We start from the raw sequence: 14,843 nt of genomic DNA, 5'->3' as shown, positions 1-14,843 counted from the left end.
ACTGCCACTGTCCCCTCCCGTGACTTTCCATCCCCTTCCGGCCTTTGCTGTGTGCTTGATTGCCATTTACCCCGTGGTGCTTGCTGTCTGACACCCTGGATAGAATTTCAGCTCCATGAGGGCAGACATCTCTGTGCTGTTCACTGCATGGAGAACAGGTCCTGGCACATAATAGGCACTCAATAAATAACGATCGACTACACAAAAGGAAGAGGCGAAACAGAAGGAGGGGGGATATTTTTAAAGGGAGGAAAACAGCAGGTCTGTCCCAGCTGGCAGTTTGGAGTGTTAACATTTGCCCACTTCCAGGATAACTCGGTGGCAGGCTGGGAGACTGAGGCACGGACCACAGTGGCTAGCTCCCCTTGGGCTATTGGAGCCAGGCAGGATTGGCACGGAGGGCCGGCCTGGAAGAGAAGGTCGCTGGCGCCACCTGCTGGACAGTGGTGTCATGACAGCTGTGCCCACCCTGCTGACTTGGGGCTAGTAAGGGCCTTTGCTAGGTGGGCAGAAGAGGAGACAGCCCAGAGGAGGCCATCACCAGCAGAAGTTCAGAGTCCAGGGAGACACAGCCATAAGCCTCTTTATTCCCGAGGCCCTGTGGACACTCCGCCCAGTCAGTGCTATGCAGGAGGGCAGGATGGTGCCACCCATGACCTGTCTTGCTTCACTCTCCCTGTACATACACCTGCTCTCCCAACCCAGCAGGCTGGGACCCCCAGCTCTCTGGGAGGTGAGAGCTGCTCCAGCTCTCTCGGGGCTGCATCCACCCTCCGTGGTGCCAAGGACGGCAGAGGAGTCGAGGCCCGCCCTGACTCCCCTCTAGGGCCTGGCAGCAAGGCCCGGGGTTCCTGATGAGAGCTGTCTCCATTCCTAGAGGTACATCATCCGGCCAAGCAGGGGTCTCACCACCCAGACATCGTCCACAATCTTCCCATCCTGCAAGGGACAAAAAGAAAAAGGAGGAGGAAATGAGGGCTGAAAGCCCAGATTCTGGGGCCAAGTGGCCTGGGTTCAAATCCCAGCTCTGTGGCTGATAAGCTGTGTGACTTTGAACAAGTGGCTAGACCTCTCTGAGCCTCAGTTTTCCTCATCTGGAAAGAGAGGATGTAGTACGCACATCATAGATACTGTTAGAATTAAGTGAGGTATTTGGAAAAGGCTTAAAAGGGAGCCTGGCACATGGCAAGGACTGGGTAAGTGTAGGCTGTTACTGTTAGAGCACAAACCCCAGAGTGGGACAAAACTCACTTTATATGCCAGCAAAGCCACCCTCTGTGGCCTACAGCACATGATCCAACTCTGAGCCTGACTTCCATATTCTATTGGGTTTGGGTTGGCCAGAAAGTTTGTTTGCAGTTTTCATTAAGATGTTTAGAAAAAGCCCAAATGAACTTTTTGGCCAACCCAATAAAAAGTGGGGAGAACTGAATAGATAATACACATAAGCACCTGACCCTGTATGGGCCACACAATAAATGGTAGCTACTTATTGTAAAAAGAATATGGTCTTTGTGGTCGTTTCTCAGCTCTGCAACCTCTGGCTGTGCAACCCTGGGAAAATTACTTGCCCTCTCTGAGCGTCTGTTCTCTTAGCTGTAAAATGGAAAGAAAATGTGCCCCATAGTATTATTGTGGTGATTAAAGGGACTAAATATAAGGCATTGAGCTCAGGGTTTGGTGCACAATAGGTGTTCAATCAATCATAGTTATTAGTGCTATTTTAAAACTACAATGGCAAAAATACAGAAAGGTGAGCCATGATTATATGGGTCCATCTAAGCTTAGGCCATGGGGCTTTCTAGAGGGCACAAGTGGTAAAGTTTTCACTTGCTAATGCAGGAGGCACAAGAAACTCGGGTTTGATCCCTGGGTCGGGAAGGTCCCCTGAAGTAGGAAATGGCAACCCACTCCAGTATTCTTGCCTGGGAAACCCCATGGGCAGAGGAGCCTGGTGGGCTACAGTCTGTGGGGTTGCACACACATCATATTGGTTTCCCTCTGCCTGCCTCCCACCACCTACTTTTTCCTTCCCCTGCTTCATGTTGATAAATCCCTTTAGAACTGACCGTGTTTTAGAAACCATTTTGAGCACTTTCTATATAATAAGTCATTCAACCCTCGTTCAATCCTCTGGGGCAGAAACTATTAACGTCCCCATTTTGCAGATGGGAAAATTGTGGCTCAGAGTTGCTTGAGGTTATCCAGCTGGTAAGTAGCAGAGGCAAGATTTGAACCCAGGATCTCCAGCTCTCAAGTCCACTTTTTAAACCACTTGACTCCAGAACGCACTGGGCCTGCTCTCTCAGGCAGGTGATCGGGCCACTGCTCACTGACCTGGTCATCAGACACCTGCTGGATGTGGACATGTGTCCCATTGAGGATGTGCAGCCGTGTGTACCCGTATTCTTTCACACGCAGGGCGCTCCAGGGCCGCGGGAAGAGGGTGAAGGGGGTGAGCAGCTCCTCACAGCCCTGCTGGAAAGAGTCATTTAGCCCCAGGGCTGGAGGAGGTGAAGTACCCACTGGGGAGCAGAAAAGACCTGCCAGGTGGATCCTGCTACTCCCAGGGAAGACAAAGCTGGTTAAGACTTGACCTTGGTGACACATACAACTGAGTGTTTTGACCCAGCCAGGCTTTCTGTGCCCCGAGTCTTGGACTTAGACAACAGTGCGTGGTTGTACAAGACTGTCCACTGAAGCATTTTCTGTAAAAGCTCTGAGCTGGAAGACAGCCAAATGCCCATCAGTAAGGGTCAGTTAAATAAATTAGAGCGTAGCCATCACCGAGAGGGGCAGTATAGAAAGATGGCCAAGCTGTATTGTTAAGGGGAAAATGCAATTCACAGAATAGAAGAAATCGGTGGCTTTCAACCCTCGTTGCAGAGTAGACCCTCCAAGAAAGCTTTTAAAATCATCATTGTCTGGGAAAGAGGAAGTGTTTATCCTTGCAGTAGAAAACTAGGTGATGTGAGCAGGAAGGATAAGGGAGCTTAAAAAAAAAAAAGAAAAATCACCATGTTGCAGCCATCTCTGTAATAACTGCTGGAAACAAGAACCATCAATGGATGGTCAAAGTAGTGGCAAAAGTATGAGGAATAGCAGGATATCTGCATAGTCTCCAAGTAGTTCCGGGAGACACTTGTTAACTTTAAAGGGGAAAATCATAAGTATGGCGCAAGAGATGCATAAACCGAGGCTTAAAGAGATACCATGCACTTCCTCATATGATACACTGAAAAGAACACAGTACTGGGGACTTCCCTGCTGGTCCAGTGGTTAAGAATCTGCCTGGCAACGCAGGGGATGCACATTCAATCGCTGGTCAGGGAACTAAGACCTCCCCCCACCATGCCACAAAACAACTGAGCCCACACATCACAACTAGAGACTCAGTATGTAACAAAAGATCCTGCATGATGCAATGAAGATCTGACTGCAGCAACTAAGATCTGACGAGGCCAAATAAGTAAATATTAAAACACACACTCACAGGCAAAACCAGTATCACTTTTGTGTGTTCTTATAACAAATGTGTAACTTCATTCTAATCAAACCCACACTGAGAGTCTACCAAACAACACTGCTGCGCTCTTCAAATTTTTCAAAGTCTTGAAGAATGCAGAAAGAAGGGAAAATGTTTCTGACTAAAGGAGGGGAGAGAAACAAGACACAAAAATATAATGTATGATCTTAAACTAGACCCTGGAGCAGAAAAAAAAAATCTTTCAAGGACATGAATAGGACAATTGGATAAATCTGAATGAGACTGGATGATGGTATAGTATCAATTGTTAACTACTTGAATCTATTATACTGTACTGATGTAAGAGAATGTCCTCATTTTTTTTTAGGAAACACAGATGGAAGGATAAAGGGGCATCATTTCTGCAGCTGAACTCTTCATTGGATCTGCAAATGATAGTGAAACTGTACACACACACACACACACACACACACACACACACGTGCACACACATATCGAGAGAGAGACAGAAACAGAAATAGAGATCGAAACAAGAATGGTTAAATGTTCACAACACCAAGGCCAAGCCCTCAGCTTCTGGTGTTTGTCCTGGGGTTGGGCCAGGGCATCAAAGATTTAAAACCTCCCTAGGTAATTCTAACATGCATCAAGGCTGAGAACTGCTAGGGAATGAAGGATGATCCGAGATGTTTTTAAAAGTGGGTGATGGGACTTCCCTGGTGGTCCAATGGTTAAGAATTTGCCTCCCATTGGAGGGGATGTGGGTTCGATCCCTGGTCAAGGAACTAAGATCCCACATACTGTGGGGCAACTAAGCCCATCTGACACAACTCGGGAAGCCTAGGCACTGCAACTAGAGAAAGCTTTCATGCTGCAATGTTGAGCAACACCACACACCCCCCTATGCACTGCAACAAAAATCCAGTGTAGCCAAAAAAAATGAAAAGTGGGTGATAACACATCTCTATTGAGACACTGACTAATTTGCATACACAGAAAATATTCTCCAATGCCACCCAAGAGACGTAAGACTCAGTGGTAAAGAACTTGCCTGCCACTGCAGGAGACACAAGAGACATGACTTCGGTCCTTGGGTCAGGAAGATCCCCTGGAGGAGGGCATAGCAACCCACTCCAGTATTCTTGCCTGGAGAATCCCTGTGGACAGAAGAGCCTGGCAGGCTACAGTCCATGGGGTCACAAAGAGTCAGACACGACTAAAGTGACTTAGCAAGAAGCATGTGGATGGCTTCATCTCCTGTCTGAATTTTTATCACAAGAAGTGCTTCCTTGGATCTCACTAATTTGTTGTTGCTTAGTCACCCAGTCGTGTCCGACTCTTTACAACCCCATGAAGTGCAGCACGCCAGGCCTCCCTGTCCCTCACCATCTCCCGAAGTTTGCCCAAGTTCATGTCCATTGCATCGCTGATGCCATACAGCCATCTCATCCTCTGATGCCCTCTTCCCCTTCTGCCCTCAATCTTTCCCAGCATCAGGGACTTTTCCAGTGAGTCGGCTGTTGGCATCAGATGACCAAAATACAGGAGCTTCAGCTTCAGCATCAGTCCTTCCAACGAGTATTCAGGACTGATTTCCCTTAAGATTGACAGGTTTGATCTCTTTGCTGTCCAAAGGACTCCCAAGAGTCTTCTCCAGGACCACAGTTCGAAGGCATCAATTCTTTGGTGCTACACCTTCTTTATGGTCCAACTCTCACAGCCATATGTGACCACTGGGACGGCCACTAATTTGTAAAATAAGCTTAAAAAATAAGCCCTCACTTCTTGCGGAAGTGATTGATTCCAAGGCTGCTGGGGGTGAGAGTGGAGGGGACACAAGATAGTCCTGGAGCACCTTGTGGAGCCAAAAAGTAAGAAAGAGCCCACAAAATGACAGGGACACTTTGGAAGGACGCGGGACATGATCTGAAGAGCTCCCAGTGGCCAGAGTGAGAGCCTGTACACAGCAGCATCAGTAGCAGGAGAACTGGATTATAACCCACAGGAGGGAATAATTCCCCATGAGGCCACACTGGTGCAAATCCATAACTAACCAACCAACTAAATGGGGCAGAAGGGACAACCCTTCCTCACAGGAGGTTGCTAACTAATAAATCAAGGAGAATTGAGGGAAATAGACGATTCCCAGCTGAACGCCCCAGTGATCAGTGTTGCAGGCAAGACCCGCTGATGGATTCAGATATTAGTAAGTGGAGACTTCCCTGGTGGTCCAGTGACTAAGACTCTGAGCTCCCAATGCAGGGATCCTGAGTTTGATCCCTGGTTGGGGAACTAGATTCACACGCCTCAACCAAGACTCAAATGCCGCAATTAAAAATTCCAAGTGCTGCAGCTGAAAAAAAAAAGAAAAAGAAAAGAAAGATTCTATGTGCCACGACTAAGACCTGGCGCAGGCAAACAGATTTAAAAAAGAAAACAGTGGGTGAAAGTTGGAGGAGAAACAACTTTTGCAGGGTCTAAAAGCATCTCCCCCAAGATGTTTATCAGCCAAAAAGGGAAATACAGCAAGTTGATGGTGGAAGAACATCCTTACACAGGTGATTCAGAGAAAGTCCTCCAGGAATGAGACACTGTGAGGACCTGGACCCCTCGGTATGATGTGCTGAGGACACAACACCACTTGTGATCGTCTGGCCCCAAATTAACCTGCATCTTGGCATGAGAAAGTATCAGACAAATTCAGATCCAGGGGCACTCAGAAAAAAAAAAAAACAAACAGAAACAAACAACTGGCCAGAATGAAAGACAAGGGAAGATGGAGGAATAGTCACAGATGGGAAGAGACGAAGGAGACACAATGGAGAAGGAAATGACAACCCATTCCAGTATTCTTGCCTGGAAAATTCCACTGACAGAGGAGCCCGGTGGGCTACCGTCCACTTGGTCACAAAGAGTTGGCTGCAACTGAGCACAAGGAGACACAATAACCAAATACAGTGGAGGATGAGCTGGTGCAACATGAATAAAGGCTGGAGTCCAGTTACAAGGATAACAATAAGCCCTCTGTCCTGGATCCGACCAGCAGACCTGGGCAAGCTGTCCCTGCCCCTGCCACTTCCTGAACCTGTGACTTCAAAGGCGTATTTTACTCTTAGCTTCTGTTTCTGTATCTGTGCGATGGGTACACTACTAGGTACATCTAACCCTCTAAGAGATGCCAGCTGTATAAAGGAGGAGGCACCCAAGCTGGCACAGGTGCCACCCTCAATAGATCAGAGGTCAAAGGCAACATCCCACCCCACCCCACCACGCCCTGCTCACGGCGGATCCTGTGATGATGTGGACAGGGCCTCGAGGGTGGGTGTAGGGCATCTCTTGGCTGCCATTAAGTACCTGGAGAAGTGACAAGGTGGAGGGGGTGTGTCACACCGGCCAGGCCCCGGGGGATCTGACTGAGGGGTCCACTGACACCACCAGCTCCATGGGTCTCAGCCCTCCCCGGGGGCCTCCCTCACCTGGTAGTTGTAAATCGGCCACAGGCGTTCATACGAGTGCTCATGGGCCCACAGCTGCAGGTCGACCCCTGAGACAAAGCAAGAGGGGTTCAGGCCTCTGAATTCAGGAGAGAAGGGAGGTGGGGCCTCGAGAGTCCTGGGGTGGAGGGGGGAGTCACTCACCGTATTTGTAAAAAAGATCCTCCAACCCATAGAACTTGCCACGGAGGCCTTTGCGAACCTAAGCAAGATGAGCAAGGAGGGGAGGGGGGCTCAGGCTCACCCCCGACCTGGATTTCAGCACCTGGTTCCCGGGAAGGGGGTGCTCACCTTGCTTTCATGCCAAGTACAGTCATCCAAATCAGCATTGGAGCAGTACATGGGCCGGTGGCCCATGGTGATGATCCACGGCCGGACTGCCCGGTTCTTATTGGCTTTCTGCAGAGAAGGGTTCAGAGTGAGGGGCGGGCGGAGCGGAGGGGAGCCGGTGATGGAGGAGGGGGTGGGGGGCACATCCCAGGAGGACATCCACAGGTTACCTGGAGGTCGCTCTCCAGCCAGTGAAACTGTCTCTCTACCAGGTGGCGGCCATAATGGAGGAAGAAATATACCTCAGTGGAGAGGGAGATGATGTGTGCGGGTCCCAGATCCCAGCTGGAAGGGTCAAAGGGCAGGGGTCAGAGGTGAGGGTCTCCTCTGCATCCCCCATCCTTCAGGGGAGGGAGGCCAGTGTTCCTGCTCCCCCCCAGATTACCTGTACCACAGGCCTTCAGTGTTCCCCGGCATGCTGAAGCGAGCTTTGTAGTTGGAGAAGTTGCTGGATAAAAGGAAGTAAAAGGGTAGGAGGGAGGGTCTGGGTGCCCACCCCCACCCCCCAACTTCCCACCATCAGGCCAAGCCTGGCTCCCAACCCAGCCCTCATCTCCTCTCCTCTCACGTCCGTCAACGAGCTGCTACAGTGTGAGAAACTAAGGTGAGACACTAGGAAGGACTGGTTTTGTCGGCCAGGCCCTCGCCCACCCCAAAGCCCTCGGGCCTCACTAGCGTTCCTCGTGATTCCCAGGGCAGGTCATGTAGGGCAGGCTGGCAGCCACGGGTTCGATGAGTTTCATGAACCTGTCCCCGACACGTGCATTGTCCTGATCCATGTTGTAGGCGAAGTCTCCTGGGTGGGGGTGGGGAGGTGGGGGGTGGAGAAGAGGATGAAGATCCAGACCCAGCTCTGCTGTTGCCAGAACTGACACCTAGTTGATCAAGTCCTGGCTCTCCCTCCCGCTCAGGCATCTTCAGTCCCTACCTCACACCCAAGTGCATGCGCTCTTGGAACTGTCTCCTTAGCCTCTGGTCCCTGACACGCCCACAGGACCCAGGACCTCGCTGGTCTCCTGTGCCCCAACACCCCAGCCCCATCTCGTCCCTTCCCAGAGTCATGACAGCATTGAGACTGGCATGGTCTTCCCTGGCACTGGTTTTGTACCAGGCAGTGTTCCAGATGCTTTGCTTGATCACCCGAATCTTCAAAACACCCTCTGAGGTGGATGTTATTATCATCCCCATTTCAGATGGGGAAACCGAGGTCCAGGGAGGTGGAGAGCTGACTCAAGATCACAGAGCTGAGCTTAAGGATCCAGGAATCAAACCTCAGGAGTCTGATTCCAGCGTCTACTACAGCTTTGAATCATAGCCCCGATTTCCGTCTCCCATCTGGTTCCTGGCTCTCAGATCACAGCAGAAATGATCACGACAACCAACACTTACGTAGCACCTACAGCGTGGCAGTCAATGTCGACTTATTTCATCATGGTGCATGTGTACTAAGATGCTTCAGTCGTGTTCGACTCTTTGTGACCCCATGGACTGTAGCCCGCCAGGCTCCTCTGTCCATGGGATTCTCCAGGCAAGAATACTGGAGTGGGTTGCCATGCCCTCCTCCAAGGGAATCTTCCTGACCCAGGGGTCGAACCCGCATCTCTTACATCTCCTGCTTTGGCAGGCAGGTTCTTTACCACTAGCGCCCCCTGGGACGTCCGTATCGTCATCACAACAGTCGGACGAATCTAACCTAGTCCCAGCTCTTACAACAGTAATACAGACGAGAAAACCAATGCACGTAGCTCTAAGTGCCAGATTGATTTTAATCCGGGAGCCCGGTTAACCGCGACAGCATCTCCATGACCAGTCTCCTCCCCCGTCCCTTTGGAACCACGCTGGCCCCGGCTCCCGGCCCCTCGCAGTCCTGGCGTTACCTCCCACCCCATACCTAGCCGATGCCTCCTCACCCACATGAAGAACAGCGTCGTACATGCCCTGCTGGGTGTCCCGGCGCAGTCGGGGGAGGGCCCTCGGATTGTCGGCCCCCAGGTCCCCAAACACAGCCAGGCGCGGGCTCCAGTGGGGTCCCTTCTTCAAGGCCCGGAAGCGGAAGCGACGGCTCCAGCCCTGAGCACTGCCACAGCGGTAAACTGAGGGGAGAGGGAAAGGTCACGGTCCGCCGCGGCTGGGGGGTGGGGGGAGCGCCCCAGGGTGTCTCCTTCACCCCTCATCCATCTTCAACTGGTGGGGGGACTGAATGGGTCTAACCCACGCCCCTCTGACCACCTCACCCCAGGTCTCCAGCCTTTCGTTTTCATCCCAGGGTCTCATACAATAGGCTTGCAGGTAAGCAGAGAGGGTACCAGCCTGCCTGAGCCACCTGCCAATAGTAGCTGTTAGCCCACATCCCACTCCTCCTCCCATTCGCCCTTCAACACCCGGGCCCCGGGGCACCTCTCACCATACTGGACCCCTGGCAGCAGCCCCTGCAGGGTGACTCGGTGTATGTAGAGCTTCCGCCGGAGAATGCCCCCATCCACAAAGAGGCTGAAGGTGCCCCGAGCCCGAAAGGGCAGGGGCCCAGAAGGCTGGAGCCCATACTGCACTTCAGAGGGCACTGGGACCCATGTGGTCCAGGTTACAGTCATGGAGCCTGGCTCACCTGGAGAGAGAGGCAGAGGCGGTTCGGCAGTGAGGCCTGGGCAGAGGTGGGGAAGGATGTGCAGAGAGTGAGAGGCTGTTGAACATTTAGGAGTTAAGGACGCAGGTTCTGGAGCTTCCCAAGTTCAATCCCTACTTCACCATTTCCAAGCTGTGCTTTCCTTGGGCAAGTCACTGCAATTCTCTGAGCCTCAGTTTCCTCGTCGGTAAAATGGGATAATAATAGTATCTCCCCTATAGGGTTCTTTGAGGCTTAGATGAATAAATAAGAGGAAAGCACTTGAAACAGTGTCTGGTACAGTCAGGGTTACATGAGTGGATGGATATTATTATAAATGGTGTTACTGTGCGCAGGCTTGTGCCACATACTTTACACATGACACTGTTTAGGGGTTGTAAACTCAAATGTCTGGAGGCCAGTTAGCTAATATATATGGGAACAAGGGCCAGCTGTAAGGAGGAAGGCAGCAGGGAGGGGTGGAGTCTGTGGCCGAGCATAGAGCCTGCCCTGTCTCGGAGCGGAAGCCATTGTTCAGCTTTAGGGATGGCCGCCGTGCAGGAAGCAGGCTTGGTACCAGCCAGTCTGTCAACTTCTAGAGCAAATCTTTATACTGCTAACTGCTACTGCTGCTAAGTCGCTTCAGTCGTGTCCGACTCTGTGCGACCCCATAGACGGCAGCCCACTAGGCTCCTCTGTCCCTGGGATTCTCCAGGCAAGAACACTGGAGTGGGTTGCCATTTCCTTCTCCAATGTATGAAAGTGAAAAGTGAAAGTGAAATCGCTCAGTCGTGCCTGACTCTTAGCGACCCCATGGACTGCAGCCTACCAGGCTCCTCCGTCCATGGGATTTTCCAGGCAAGAGTACTGGAGTGGGTTGCCATTGCGTTCTCTGAAATCTTTATACAGTGGTTTTCATATCCCAAGAGCACATACAAACTTTTAAGTAATAGCTTCTAATTCTTGAATGTCAGCAACCAGGGACCTCATTCAAGGTCCAGTGGTTAAAACTCCCGCTTCTAATGCAGGGGGCCTAGGTTCGAGGGTTCAATCCCTAATGAGGGAACTAAGATTTCTCATGCCACAAGGCATGACCAGAAAAGTCAATTTGCAAACAAACAAAAGCAAACAAACAAACCCTATTAGCAACAAAATCAAGGTTTTAAAAATAACATGTGGTGTGTGTGCACGCGTGCTAAGTCACTTCAGTCGTGTTTGACTCGTTACGACCCTACGGACTGTAGCCCACCAGGCTCCTCTGCCCATGGGGTTCTCCAGGCAAGAACACTGGAGTGGGTTGCCATGCCCTTCTCTAGGGGATTTTCCCAACCCAGGGAGTGAAATGGAGTCTCTCATGTCTCCAGCGTTGGCAGGCGGGTTCTTTACCATTAGTGCCACCTGGGAAGCCCACCAGGTGATTCTTTTTCCTGCAACGTGTGTACAGAAGGCACGCGCACAGGTCATTCATGGCAGCACTGTTTGTAACTGCAAAATATCGGAAACCACAGACATGCCCCTACATAGGAGCGCGACTTAAGGAACTATGTAACATCCGTACCAGGGAGCACTTCACAGCTGTCGGAAAGGAAGACGATGAACTCTAGGAACCAGTATAGACTGACATCCAGGACGCAACGTTAAAAGAAACAATGTACACAAGAGTGTCTATAGTCAGCTACTCTTCATGTAAGAGGGTGTAAGAGAATACACAAGTTATCTGCTCATTTATTTGTACAAGAGACGTACACCAGAAACTGAACAGCTGGATTACTTACATGGGCTGGAATGGGGAAGGGGTAGAAAAAAGAGGGGATGGGAATGGAGTAGTTAGTCGAGAGGCAGGGGTAGGATGCTTCTCAAGTCTGTCATTTTCTTAAAACCCTGAGTCCTAGAGCTATAGTCCTGTTTCATCTTTCCTTCACACACCCCAAGAAATGAACAATTAAAGCCTTCCTAGGTTGTAGGGGGGCTTCCCAGGTGCTGCTAGTGTTCCCTGCCAATGCAGGAAACATAAGAGGTAAGGGTTCGATCCCTGGGTCAGGAAGATCCCCCTGGAGGAGGGCATGGCAACCCACCCCAGTATTCTTGCCTGAAAACTCCCATGGACAGAGGAGCCTGGCTGGCTACAGTCCATAGGGTTGCAGTGAGTCAGACACAGCTGGAGTAACTTAGCACACACGTAGGTTGAAGGGGGACGTCAATACAGAATAGAAACACTAACAGAGGGCTGTAAGTATATCAAAAAACAGGGACCTCCCTGGCGGTCCAGTGGTTGAGAATCTGCCTTGCAATGCAGGGAACTCAGGTTTCATCTCTGGTCAGGGGACTAAGACCCCACAGGCCACGGAGCAACCCCTTTATGCTCACTCTAGCACTGAACAAATGAGTAAGTCTATTGTAGTAGAGGGAGCTTGGTTTCTCAATGTTGGAAAAAGAAGTTGCAAATGAGGAAAGAAGGCTAAAGTATACCCTTGTTGGTGGACTGAAATACTGCTGGCATTAGTAAGATCTCATGGTATCTAAAATTAGTACAAAATTTACAGTTTGAAGACCAAATATGGCAGGCTCTTAAGCCAGCCTGCCTGGATTCAAATCCGAGTGTGTGACCTGAGGTGAGTCTCTTCATTGCTTTGGGCCTCAGTTTACTCTTTTGTAAAATGGAACTAACAATAGTACCTACAGCTTAAGGTCAATAAGAGGTTAAATGAGTTTTCCATCTGAATCACTTCTAAGAGTATATTTGTTATCATTATCATTATTGTGTAGGCCAAACAAAGGGCAGCTATGATCTCACTGGGTTTTCACAGCAGCCCTGTGAGATGAGTTTTCTTTTTGTGCCAGTTTACAGAGGCCTCCAGGCAAAGTGCCTTGTCCGAGGTTACTTATCCAGCAAATGTCAAAGCCATTTCATTCATGAGGTTTCAGATTCTCAATGCAACTAACCTTTAAGAAACTACCTTAGGACTTCTGGATCTTAGGACCTCCTGGTGATCCAGGAGTTAAGAATCTGCCAGTCAATGCAAGGGATGCGGTTCGATCCCTGGCCCAGGAAGATTCCACATGCCACGGGGCAACTGACTGAGAGCCACAACTTCTGAGCCCACACCTGCCCTAGAGCCCATGTTCTGAAACAAGAGAGTAGCCTCCTCGCTGCGACTGGAGAAAAGCCTGAGCAGCAGCGGAGACCCAGCACAGCCAAATAAATAAATAAACGAATAAATAACGAACTAAATGAAACTACCCTAAAACTGTCAAGGATCCAAAAAAAGAACAAAAGTCTGAGAAACTGTCACAGATAGGAGAGGACATTAAAGAGACCTTAAAAGATTTAATAAGCCAATGCCAATTTTCTCACAATATTGCTTTTCATGAAAAATGTCATTTACCTTACTACTGAATAGGTTTACTATTGTTCATTTTTAATGATTGAATCAATATTTTTGAATGCCTCCATTTTAGTTTCTGATATGGCGATTATTATGGATATAACTCACATAGGCTAAAGCTCTCTGAAGTTCTCATAATTTTTTCAGCTGTGCCAAAGCGTCCTGAGACAGAAACATGTGAGAACCACTGCCACATTCCAAGTTCCCGTTTGCCACTTCACAGGTTAATATTTCACTTACTCTCCACTGGGAAGTCTCACTAATATTACCCCCACTGTTCAGATGAGGAGGCTGAGGCCAGAGAAGTTAAGTCACTCCCCCAAGGTCACACGGCAGATAAGCAACAAAGCTGGGTTAGAACCCGGAAGTCTGGGTGCAGAGGGTCCAGAGTCCAGGGTCTTATTACCCCCTTGCACCTCCACCCCAAGATCAAGGACCAGGAGGTGTTTTATGACAACACAATGAGCAGTTACACAATGAATAAGGACAACTCCAATCCTCCAAGGAGAATGCTTACTATAGGCTGAGAACCAGAACCATTTCCCACACAGCCACGTAGCCTACTGCTTATAATCCCCATTTAACAGATGTGGACAACTGAGGCTCAGGAAGACCCACCAGCCTAGACTCCCTCGGGAATCAGTGCGAAATACCAGAGCCCCCAAACCAACTGGTCCTCACTGGGAAATGCCCAGGGAGAGGTCACAGACACTTACCTGGGTAGGACAAGTGCACTTGCTCGGGGGCAGCATTGGGAGGCTTTGGGGACCCCCGGACTTCCAGGGAGAGGAGGAGTAGACAGCAGCAGGTCCAGCAGGGACGAAAAGAACACATGGTAGAGGGGAGGTGGGGAGCAGGGGAAGGGGAAGGGTCCTGCAGGCATCAGCAGGAGGGGCTGAGAGGATGGGGGAAGGAGGCAGCGGGGATGGCAGGGAGGGCTTCACAGGGAGTGCTTATCCAAAGTCTGGAGAGAAAACAAAAGCAAGTGTCACGACTGAGAGACAAATACCCTCTGAGCCTCACTGGGTGCTAAGCACTTTGCATAGATGAACTCGTGGGAGCCCGGCAACATTCCTGTGTTGGTGGCCTCTGTGATCATCAGCCCCGTATCACGGATGAGGAAGTTGAGCAATGGAGTGATTCAGTGGCATGGCTCAAGTGTGAGGGAGCGGAGACTGGAACCCAGGGGTCCTGGCTGCAGAACCCTTGCTCTTATCCACCGTTCACTCCCAGTGCAAGAGGTTTGGGAATGGGATTGGGGGTGGGGCTCTCAGTGTAGGAGGTTGCCTTTGGCAACCCCATCCCTGGCATTCCACCCTGCCCTCAGAGATCTCATGGTCCTCTCCTCCATCCTGCAACCTTCCATCTTTGTGACTCCAATACCTCCACTCCATCCCCAGATCACCCAAGCATTTCATCCCACCTGGAGCAGCCCCATCCTCCCTGCCCCTATCTCAGCATCCCATCCTGCTGTTAGTGACCCCAATTTCTCCCTGTTTCCTGGCCCTGCGCTTGCATACCCACCCTCCTTCTCCCCAGCCCTT

The 14,843-nt window shown here is 50.4% G+C and overlaps 1 protein-coding gene across 1 annotated transcript; it reads right to left on the bottom strand.

Moving 5' to 3' along the window:
* Positions 1-267: 267 nt before the first annotated feature.
* ACP7 (acid phosphatase 7, tartrate resistant (putative)) lies at positions 268-14,133 on the bottom strand. Its single transcript, XM_055554032.1, has 12 exons — positions 14,016-14,133; positions 9,716-9,916; positions 9,222-9,404; positions 7,984-8,107; positions 7,697-7,759; positions 7,482-7,596; positions 7,273-7,380; positions 7,126-7,183; positions 6,964-7,031; positions 6,770-6,841; positions 2,338-2,475; positions 268-939 (listed from the first exon to the last, which is right to left on the bottom strand). The coding sequence occupies exons 1-12, from the start codon at positions 14,131-14,133 to the stop codon at positions 874-876; spliced, it is 1,314 nt and encodes a 437-aa protein (XP_055410007.1). The 3' UTR covers positions 268-873.
* Positions 14,134-14,843: the final 710 nt, after the last annotated feature.

Source organism: Bubalus kerabau, chromosome 17 (genome assembly GCF_029407905.1).
Source record: "Bubalus kerabau isolate K-KA32 ecotype Philippines breed swamp buffalo chromosome 17, PCC_UOA_SB_1v2, whole genome shotgun sequence".
Taxonomy (NCBI): Eukaryota; Metazoa; Chordata; class Mammalia; order Artiodactyla; family Bovidae; genus Bubalus; species Bubalus kerabau.
This window is presented reverse-complemented; position numbering and strand designations above follow the sequence as displayed.